This window comes from Melozone crissalis, unplaced genomic scaffold, assembly GCF_028551555.1.
Source record: "Melozone crissalis strain CALT ecotype California unplaced genomic scaffold, PUWL_Pcris_2 ptg000007l_1, whole genome shotgun sequence".
In the NCBI taxonomy this organism is placed as follows: domain Eukaryota; kingdom Metazoa; phylum Chordata; class Aves; order Passeriformes; family Passerellidae; genus Melozone; species Melozone crissalis.
In genome coordinates this window covers 7033888-7043005 of record NW_026535785.1, presented here as the reverse complement: position 1 = coordinate 7043005, position 9118 = coordinate 7033888, and the positions used below count along the sequence as shown (strand labels likewise).

At 58.9% G+C, this 9118-nt stretch overlaps 1 protein-coding gene across 2 annotated transcripts; it reads left to right on the top strand.

Annotated features, from left to right (window-relative positions):
* Positions 1 to 509: 509 nt before the first annotated feature.
* EXOC3L1 (exocyst complex component 3 like 1) lies at positions 510 to 8975 on the top strand. Of its 2 annotated transcripts, XM_054296375.1 has the most exons (13): positions 516 to 583; positions 1500 to 1660; positions 2592 to 2811; positions 3099 to 3759; positions 3932 to 4049; positions 4198 to 4323; positions 4441 to 4541; positions 4980 to 5090; positions 5205 to 5334; positions 6304 to 6426; positions 6733 to 6888; positions 7219 to 7343; positions 7780 to 8975. In XM_054296375.1, the coding sequence occupies exons 1-13, from the start codon at positions 541 to 543 to the stop codon at positions 7964 to 7966; spliced, it is 2262 nt and encodes a 753-aa protein (XP_054152350.1). In that variant the 5' UTR covers positions 516 to 540; the 3' UTR covers positions 7967 to 8975. The 2 variants fall into 2 exon arrangements, with proteins under 2 accessions (XP_054152352.1, XP_054152350.1); XM_054296377.1 differs by lacking the exon at positions 2592 to 2811 and having other exon boundaries at positions 510 to 583.
* Positions 8976 to 9118: the final 143 nt, after the last annotated feature.

Genomic DNA, 9118 nt, shown 5'->3' with positions numbered 1-9118 from the left:
GGAGCAGCGCTGCGGGCACGGACAGGGCTGAGTGTCCGGAGAACAGGGGGTGCCGGTGAGGGGAGACCGGGTGTGATCTCCAGGACGAGAGGAAATGGCCTCAAGTTGAGTCAGGAGAGGGATCGATTGACTATTAGGGGAAATTTCTTCATTAAGAGGATGGTCAGGCATTGGAAAATGTTGCCTAGGGCGATGGTGAAGTCGCCATCCCTGGACACGTTAAAAAGGCGTGTGGATGTGTCACTTAGGAACGTGGTTTAGCGGTGGGCTTGGCAGTTACCGGTTGGTACTCGAAGATTTTAGAGGGCTTTTCCGACCTAAATGATCCTTTGGTTGCGTGACTCCTATTGCCCAGACCTCCGGCTGTCGCGGTGCCTTCCCGTGTCCCCCCTCCCCTCCGCCCCCCGTTCCTGACGTCCTGAGCGCGGCTGCGGGAACACAATGAGGCCCTGAGGAGCGCGGCTGCTCCGGCTGAGGAAACGGCAGCCGGCTTCCTCCGCAGCCCTGCCCTGCCCCGCAGCTCCGCGCACCCTGCACACCATGGGCATGTCTGCGGGGGACGAGCGCGCCGCCAGCCCCAGAGGTAACGGGGATGATGCTCCCCGGGGAGCCGGCGAGCCGGGCAGGGAAGGGATGCTGCTGCTTGCAGCACATTTTGGGGATTCCCCTGCCCTTTGCCTCACCCCCTCCACCCTCCTTTTCCCCGTGCCGGGGCTGGTGCCTTGTGTCCTTGCGGGGTGGCAGCCTGGCTGTGCTGCCTGATGGTGATACCGGCGCCGGGGTAGTACAGCTCACCGCTCATCTTATCCTCAAAGCCGCTGTCCTCCTCCCTAATCCCCTGGTCCCCAAGCGGCTCCCCAGCAGGGCAGGAACCTGGCTTGGCACCGGGTGACAGCCCCGCGGGGCTGCAGGGAGTGGCTGGGGATGGGATGGGGTGGGGGAATGATGAAACCAGGCACTGGGGACTGGGAATGGTGTGTGATAACTGTGCTGGTTCTCAGCCCTCCACTGTGGCCAGGAGCTTTTTGGCATGGCTCTGGACCTTGTGTCAAGGGGGACACAGCTGTGTGGGTGCTTTGGGGAGACCAGGAGTCTCCAATCCTCACCTTAACCTGGCTCTCCTTCCTGTGAGAGCTGCAATGTCCCCATCCCTCCTGCTGACTCACTGCTGGAGTCTCAACCCTGCTGACAGCTTCCCAAGTGGCATCAGACCCCCCCAGGCAACCCAGCATTGTGTTTGGGGGAGCAGCCGGCCTGGGGACAATCTGAGCTGGCAGGCTGAGTCACAGCACCCCAGGGCAGCTTTGCTTCTTGCTGCCACAGCCATGGTGGTGGCATCTTGGGGGCGCCTTGCAGAAGGACCCTCTTGGTGCCACGCTGCCCAGCTTCCCACATCCGTGTGTGCTTGGAAGTCCACTGGCAGTGAGCTTCCTGCCTCGGGCCTCAGGGGCCCTTCCTGCCCCTTGGTTGTGCTCACTGACCCCTGGCTTCATCCCCAGATGAGGAGTGGCCGGAAGCAGAGAAGGCTGAGAAGCTGGCGAGAGGAGCTGCTCTGAAATGGGCCTCGGGGGTGTTTTACCGCCCCGAGAAACTGGAGGGGCTCGGGCACTACCGGAGACGGGAAACGCAGAGGAACAACTCCATCCAGTCCCGGCTGAAGGTGTGTGTTTGCCCATCCCATGAACACTTGCAGCCACACCCCCTCCTCAGGCAGGGATCCCACCAGGGTCCCCTCTTGTGCCATGAGTCCCCTGTATGTCCTCTTTTGGCTAAATCTGTTCCTTGGACTGGTGTTTGGTGGGTGAAGTGCAATTGCCAGGGGGAGAAGACCTCTTTCACCCTCTGCCTTGTCCCAGGCAGTGCCTGAAGTGTTAAAAGGAGGCTGCTGTGTCTCTGACAATCCTTCAAAATAAAACACCAAGGGGGCTCAGCACATTCCATGTGCAGGACTCAGCACACCCCATCACTGCCCTGTCCCAGCCCCAAAGGCTGCCCTGCCCCACAGCTGGAGGAGGCACAAAACTCCAACCTGTCCCTGTCTGTGGGTCTCAAGTGGGAAAACTGCATCTCTACATATTTGTAAGGGCTGTCCCAGTCTCCCTGCACTCCTGCCTCCTCACCCACATGCCCTTTTGCATGACCCAAGGAATTATTAACCTCAGAACTGAATCAGTCTGAGCACCACAACTTTCTCCTGATCATTTTAGAGATGGTTTCTCCTATCCTGACTCTGGATGAATTGTCTGGGAGGCCTCAGTGAAAGCAACTTGCTTCTGGGAATTCTTGGCACCAGGAGAGGGGAATTAAATGAGTGTGCCAGTGCCACTGCAGGGCTGGAAACGATGGCACTCCATTTGGGAGGAGGGTTTATATGGCCACTTCATGCCTTGGGGACACACAGGGGCCCTGTGACCCACTGCTCCTTTGCAGAAACAAAGTAATATTTTAAAACTGAGAGAGACATCAGATTACTGTTTATCCTGGACCTTGAGGGGCTGCAACACAGATTGTGCAGGGCTGGGGCAAATGGTGTGGGGTTCTCCTGCCTTCTGGAGCTGCTCCAGTGCCCTCCATCCTTTTCTGCTCCCCAGTCAACTGTCCAGTCCTACCTGGAGGGGGTAAGTGCAGGGCTGGAGCAGCTGCGCTCGGCGGCCCAGGAGGTGCAGGGCGTGTGCCAGGACCTGGGCGCTGCACGGTGGGCCCTGCTCGACAGCGCAGACCACTTCCAGGGCCTCCAGGAGATGAGGAAGCTGATGGAGGAGCATGTGCAGCTGGCCTCAGTGGTCCAGGTGCTGCCCCAGATCTTCTCGGGTAAGGCAGAGGCCCAGTCCTGGTCCATTTGGGCCGGAAAGCACTGGAGGAAACCTTAGTCCAACCACGGGTTCTGTGCAGGGCTGGTGGTAAAGCCTGAGCAGGTCACTCAGGCTTTGCCAGTTGGGTGAAGGGAGATGTCCCTGCTTCCCCAGGGCCTGATCCAGTGGTGTTCCCAGAGCCCCAGACCTTTCCCCTCACCATCTCCTTGATAACCTGCATCTATGTCCCTGGTGCAAACCCCTTCATCTCCACACTCAGTGCTGGCATCTCTCCCTCTCCCACAGTCCACGAGGTTTTTTCCCATATCCTGCAGCTGCTCCATGGGCAGCATCTCTTGGAGGCCCACGTGGAGCTCATGATGGTGGAGCAACTCCGGGATGACATCCTCTCCCAGCTGCACCTCCGCGGGCTCTCCAGTGCCCAGGCAACTGTGCTGTCCTACTTCAGTGGCCTGCAGGACCTCAACGAGAGCCTGGCCAAGCAGCTGTGGGACATTGTGGGCAGCAGCCTGCGGCTGGTGCGCGAGGACCCCGTTCTCTTTGTCACTGCTGTGAGGATCATCGAGCGGGAGGAGAAAATAGATGACACTCTGCTCTTGGAGGCCACCTTCCTGCCCCCTGGCCGCCCAAAGGGCTGGAGGCAGAAGTTCTACCAGGTCCTCCAGGACACCATCACAGGAGGCTGTTTCCGTGCTCCCCGCTTGGATGCTGAGGGGCCAGGGCTGGCCAAGCACCTGGCAGCGCTGCAGAAAGACATCGTGTGTGAGCTGCGTGTGGTGAAGGACCTGATGGTCCAGTGTGTCCCAGCTCACTACAACATCCTCAGCGTCTGCACTGCCACCTACCACCAGGCCCTCAGCAGCCACCTGCAGGAGATCCTGCGGGAGGACCTGGACAAACAGGGACTCTTCCTTCTCCTTGAGTGGGCGTTCCGTGTGTACCACAGGTCAGCACCAACCGAGCGAGGGAGGTTGTGGAGAGCTGGGTTGTTCACCAGCTCATGGATGGGTTGGGAGAATGTCTCTGGCTGCCAGGGGGTGATGACCAGGAAGGCAGAGGGACAGGTAGGAGCTCCTGGAAAACAGGCCTTCCAACCCTGCCCCACCTCTGCCCTCCAGCCCAGAGATGATGGGTCACCCTGACCTCCTCCCAGAAGTGGATGTTTCTGCTCTGGATCCCTTGATGTCCTCTGAGCTTGTGGATCAGACAGAGAGGAGATATGTGATGAAAGTCAAGGTGAGTGAGCAGGACAGGACTCCCACTGAGTCAAGCATCTGCTCATCATGAGCCTGGGATGAGGCCCAGGACTTGCTGTGCTATGTTGGGTCTCAAGGGAGTCTGTACTTGGCTTCTTGGGCTGCCTGTGGGGGTGTCCATCCTGCAGGCTAGTGTGTTCGAGTGGATGCAGAGGACCCTGGATGTGGAGTTCAAGGAATGGTTCAGGGAAGAGGAACCTGAGACAGACCATGAGGGCTTCTTCCAGTCAGCCTTGCCTGCCATTGTCATGCAGGTGGGACCCCAAGAACATGGGTACAGATGGGGCATGGCCATGCTGAGGCCTCCCAGAAAGGATTCCATGGCCTGCAGGCTCTCCCTGAATCACCTCCACTTTCCTCTTGTGCTGCAGATGCTGAATGAGAACATCCAGGTGGCTTCCTTGATCACTGACTCTCTGCAGCAGAAGATCTACAACATGGCCTTGGAGGAGCTTGAGGCATTCCTGGGCCGGTCAGTGGAGCCCCTCACACCCCTGCCCACCCTCACAGAGCCTGGGGCCATGAGCATAACAGGTGGGGGTGGAGATCTGCTGTGGGGCACCCAATGCTCATCCAGCTCACAGAGAAAGCTCAGCAGCCTGTCTACCCATGGAGCTGCTATCTCAGCCTCTGGGGACATCAGCTCTCAGGGCCTGCTGCCCCAAATGCTTGTCTGCTGAGACCTCCCAAGGGGATCCAGAATGGGTCCCACTGTCCCACCCTGCCCAACAACCTGTCACTCCCCAACGTGGTGGCAGGATCTGACAGGACCCAAGTGAGCTGGGAGGGTTTTGGGAGGTGAGCTGGGAGGGTTTTGGGAGGTCCATGTGTCCCCAGGAGCATCCCAGGGCCAGGTGCCCGTGGTGGCTCTGCCTGCCCGTCACGGTTCCTCTGCCTCGCTGTGTTGCAGCCTGCGGGAAGCGCTGGTGCAGTGCGGGAAGGAGCACCAGCAGGACCGGGCCGTTCCCAAGTACTACATCTCCCACCTGCTGGCCGTGCTCAACAACAACCTGGCTCTCAGGTAAGCTGCACCAGCACCTGGGAGCTCTTGTAGCAACACCCACCCCCATCCTCGCTGGGGCAGCGTTCCCACTATGCTTCCCAGGCTACCTGTGCCCTCTCTTCTCTCTCCTAGCAATTCTGTCTCCTCCCTGCACCCTGACGCTGCCTGCAGAGAAGTCCCTGGATCCCTGCAGGCTGCTCTAGATAGGATGCAGAAGAAAGCCACCCAGCTGCTGCTGGAGGAACTGCTCCTGGACCTGCAGGTATGTTGGTCCAGAACCTGAGGCTGACAGGGCTGCAACAAAGCTGAGCCCAGCAATAATAGCCCTACTGCAACTCGAGTTCATTCCTGCTCAGGGTGCCTGCCATCTACTCTGTGCCCTGCTATCACCCTGCAGACATCTCTGCCAGCCTGTCCCCCAGACCTTGATAAAGCACCCGATGTCTGTCACCAACAGCAGCACCCCATATCGCTGGGCAGATGGCTCATGGCCCCCAAATCACCAACGGACAGAGCCCACAGCCAAAGCCCCCCCGAGCTGCCTCAGCTCCTTCTGGCTGTTCCATGGCAGAAAACCAGCTGGAGAGCAGCAAAGTCTGTGTGGAGGATACAAATCCATGTGCAGCTGCCTGAGTCGTTTCCTGCTAGTGTAGTCAAATTTAGCTTTCCTGGAGTCTGGACCAAAAACCTGGAATAATTAACGGCATTACTATTTAGGGCTTGAATGCCATGAAAACAAAGGAAGAGCCAAAAGGTGAAGAGCTTGCAGGCAGCAGTGGCCCTAGCAGAGACAGGAGTGTGTGCCTGCAAGCAGGAAGACAGGCAAGGACAGCAGGGCAGGAGTAGGAAATCAAAAAACATGTTATGTCTACACAAGGGAGGTGGGGAGGAGTGGAAATTAAAAATAGGCATGACAGGCCAAAAGCAGGTATGTGAGGAGCAGCTCACTGCCCACACCTCATGTGTGCATCATGACCCAGATAAAGCCCCAAAATGATGCTCTCAGGGTGTCAGGGAGGGACACCCCCAGTGCTTCCATAATTTCCCAACCTTAACCACTCTGCTGATTTTACACTGAGTTTTGGCTGGCAGCAGGGACTCAGGGGCTTTGCAAGGCGAAGTGCCCATGGTGCCAGGCAGCAGCTGTGGGTGTTGTGCTGCCCTGAGCTGGCAGCTGTGCGATGGTGCAGGGCACAGACACTGCACAGACACTGCTCCTTGCTCCCTGCAGCCCCTCTGCCTGCAGCTGCCTTCCCGCAAGTGGCTCTCCGGGTCCCAGCTGGTCGGCAGCATGTGTGAAGTGATTGACAAGTATGCAAAGGACTTCTCCCGCGTCAGGAAACCCGTGTTCACGGTACCTCCTTGGAGCTGCTGCTTGTCTGTGGGGCAGGGCTGGGCAGTGGGCACCGTGCTGGGGTGCAGGATGCTGGGGATGCAGGAGTCTGTGTCCTCTGGGGCAGTGCAGAGAGCACCGCCACATGGAGATGTTCAGGGCTTCCCCCAGATCCAGCTGTTTTCTCTGTCCCTTCGGTCAGGGGGCTTCCCAGGAGATTGTTCCCATGGCTTGGTGTTGTATCTGCCCTTTTGCCTCTGCCTTTCCCTGGGGAGCTGGGTCTGGACACGCAGGCAATGGCAGCACTAACAGCTGTCCCCTGCCCAGCTCCTGCTGGCCGAGAGCGAGCTCCTGGTGGCCAATCAGTACCTGCGGGCGCTGCTGCAGAGGAAGATGGTGTGCAAGAGCCGGGAGGAGCGGGGCCAGCTGTGCCACCGCCTGCTGCAGGACGCCACGCAGCTCCGGGAGCTCTTCTGTGGCCTGGTGAGAGCAGCCTGGCTGCGTGGGGAGCTGGGGCTGCACCATGGAAAGGGAGCATCACCTCAGCCTCGTGCTCCCCTCCAGCCCACAGCCCACGAGCAAATGGGGCTGTCACACTTGGGTGGTTGTGAGGCCAATATGGGAGGAATTGGCTGGAATAGGGACTCTGGGGACCATCACCCTGCCCAGCAGCCCCTGATGGTGGGACATGCTCAGTGGGAAGACACCAGCTGCAGGGGCTCAGGTCCCCACGTGGGCACTGAGGATGCAGCTGGCTCCCCATCCCCTCAGTGGCATCCTCTGGGTCTCACATGTGGCTGCTTTCCCTCTCAGGGCCTGGACCGGGGCCAGCAGAGCCTGGAGGCCGTTTTTGCCCTGCGGGAGCTGATCTGCCTCAAAGACCCAGCACTACTCAGCCTGGAGGTGCTGGGCTTCGTCACCAAGTACCCCGATGTCAGGTAAGGTACTCCCTGCAGGAGGGGATGGGTGTGAGCCTGCCCAGGAGAGCCATTCTTGGCCTGCACCCTCTGAGGTGACACAGCAGAGCATGCAGTAACCTGAGCCTTTACCCCCTTCTCCCTGAGGTTTCCTTTTCCCATGCTCCAGATTTGAAGGGTTCTTGAAAAGTCCCAAGGCCAAAGGCGTACAGAAAACAGCAGTTCTGCTGTGGCATTTGCACATCTGTATTTGGTGGCCAAACAAACTGTGAAAAGTAACAAAACACCAAATTGGAAACATCAAAACCAAATTCAAAAGGTTGGGAGGGATTGTTTTCAAGAAAATGCTACCTGGCCTGGTGCAAAGTACCAGTTTTCCCCTGGCTTTGGCTTCTGTGCATGGGGGGAGGTCTGCAGCACACGAGCAGTGCTCACTCACCCCTGGCTCTCTCCCCAGTGACGAGCACATCTCCACCCTGCTGGACATCCGCGGGGACGTCTCCAAGGAGGTGCGGCACGTGGTGCTGGAGATGATGGCTCAGCACCCCCAGGCTCTGCCCGAGGGCTACCGGCCCATCTTCAGCACCATCCTGGTCCCTGTGCCCGAGCTGCCCTTCTGCCTTCGCAAGGGCAAGTGTGCCTGACCCTGCCTGGCACTGGTGCCCTGCTGGCCCAGCTAGGGGCTGTGCAGCGGGAGAACAGGTGACATGTGGCATCCTCTACACACAGCACTGTGTTGGGGACAGTCTGGATAAAGGCCATTCTCCTCTGGTCTTGCCCCATGAGAAGACTGTCCCCTGCAAGGACCAGTCCTGGGATACCTGGACTGGGGGAAATCCAACCTGTAGCTATTTTGGTGGCCTGCTGGGACAGTGACTGAGGGCTGCTCAGGCCCACTGCCTGCAGGAGAATGAAGAGTTGCAGAAGGGACAGGAATCTGCAGCTGGGACAAATTCATGTCTCCATGGGGCTGCAGAGATGTTTGGGTTTTCCCAAGTCTCCAGACAGCCCCCTGAGCCAGTGTGTCCCAGCCAGCTCCAAGTTTCTTTGCTATTTCTGTTTCTAAGGCCTACTTCTCCAGCTTTCCCAAAACCCTCTAATTTTAAGGATTCCCACACTAGCCATGAAGGCAGTCACCATTCCAGCTCTGAGGCAGACTGGAGCCTTGCTGGGACCAGGCTGGCAGGAGGGTTTCAGCCATGGGAGGTCCCCTGGGCTCAGCCCTGGGGTTGGGTACTGCTGCTCCCCCAGGCTGGGCCCTGCATGGCCAGTGGGGAGCAGCTGAGCCAGCTCATCATGGCTCAGGGATGCTGAGGAGAAGAGCACAAGGTGGACTCCCCAGCCTAGACAGTGCCATCAGCCCTATCCCTGCTGGCACAAAGGGACAGCTCTGAGTTCCTGCTGACCTGCCAAACCCCTGGCTCTCGCTCATTTGCCAGGAGGAGGACTGGAGTTGGAGGGTCCCAAGCTGCATGGAGAGCATGGTTGTGCCTGGTGTGTTGTCCTGCTCCAAGGCTCCTCTGTGATGGGCAGCACCACCCTGAGCACTGGCTCTCCCTCCCTCCTGTGCTGCTGCCCAGGCCTTGGCATCTCCTCCCAGGTGCCATATGAAGATCAGGAGCAGTCTGTCTCTGCCTACACCCTGCCCAGCCCCTGCAGGGAGACCCCCATGCTCTGCCACGCTTCCCACCCTGGGATGGGCCACATCCCACTGTCCATGCATGGTACCACTGCTGGAAATAAAGGCCTAAGCTCTGTACTCTGCACCCCAGTGTCCAGCTCTGCTCCCTGGAGGG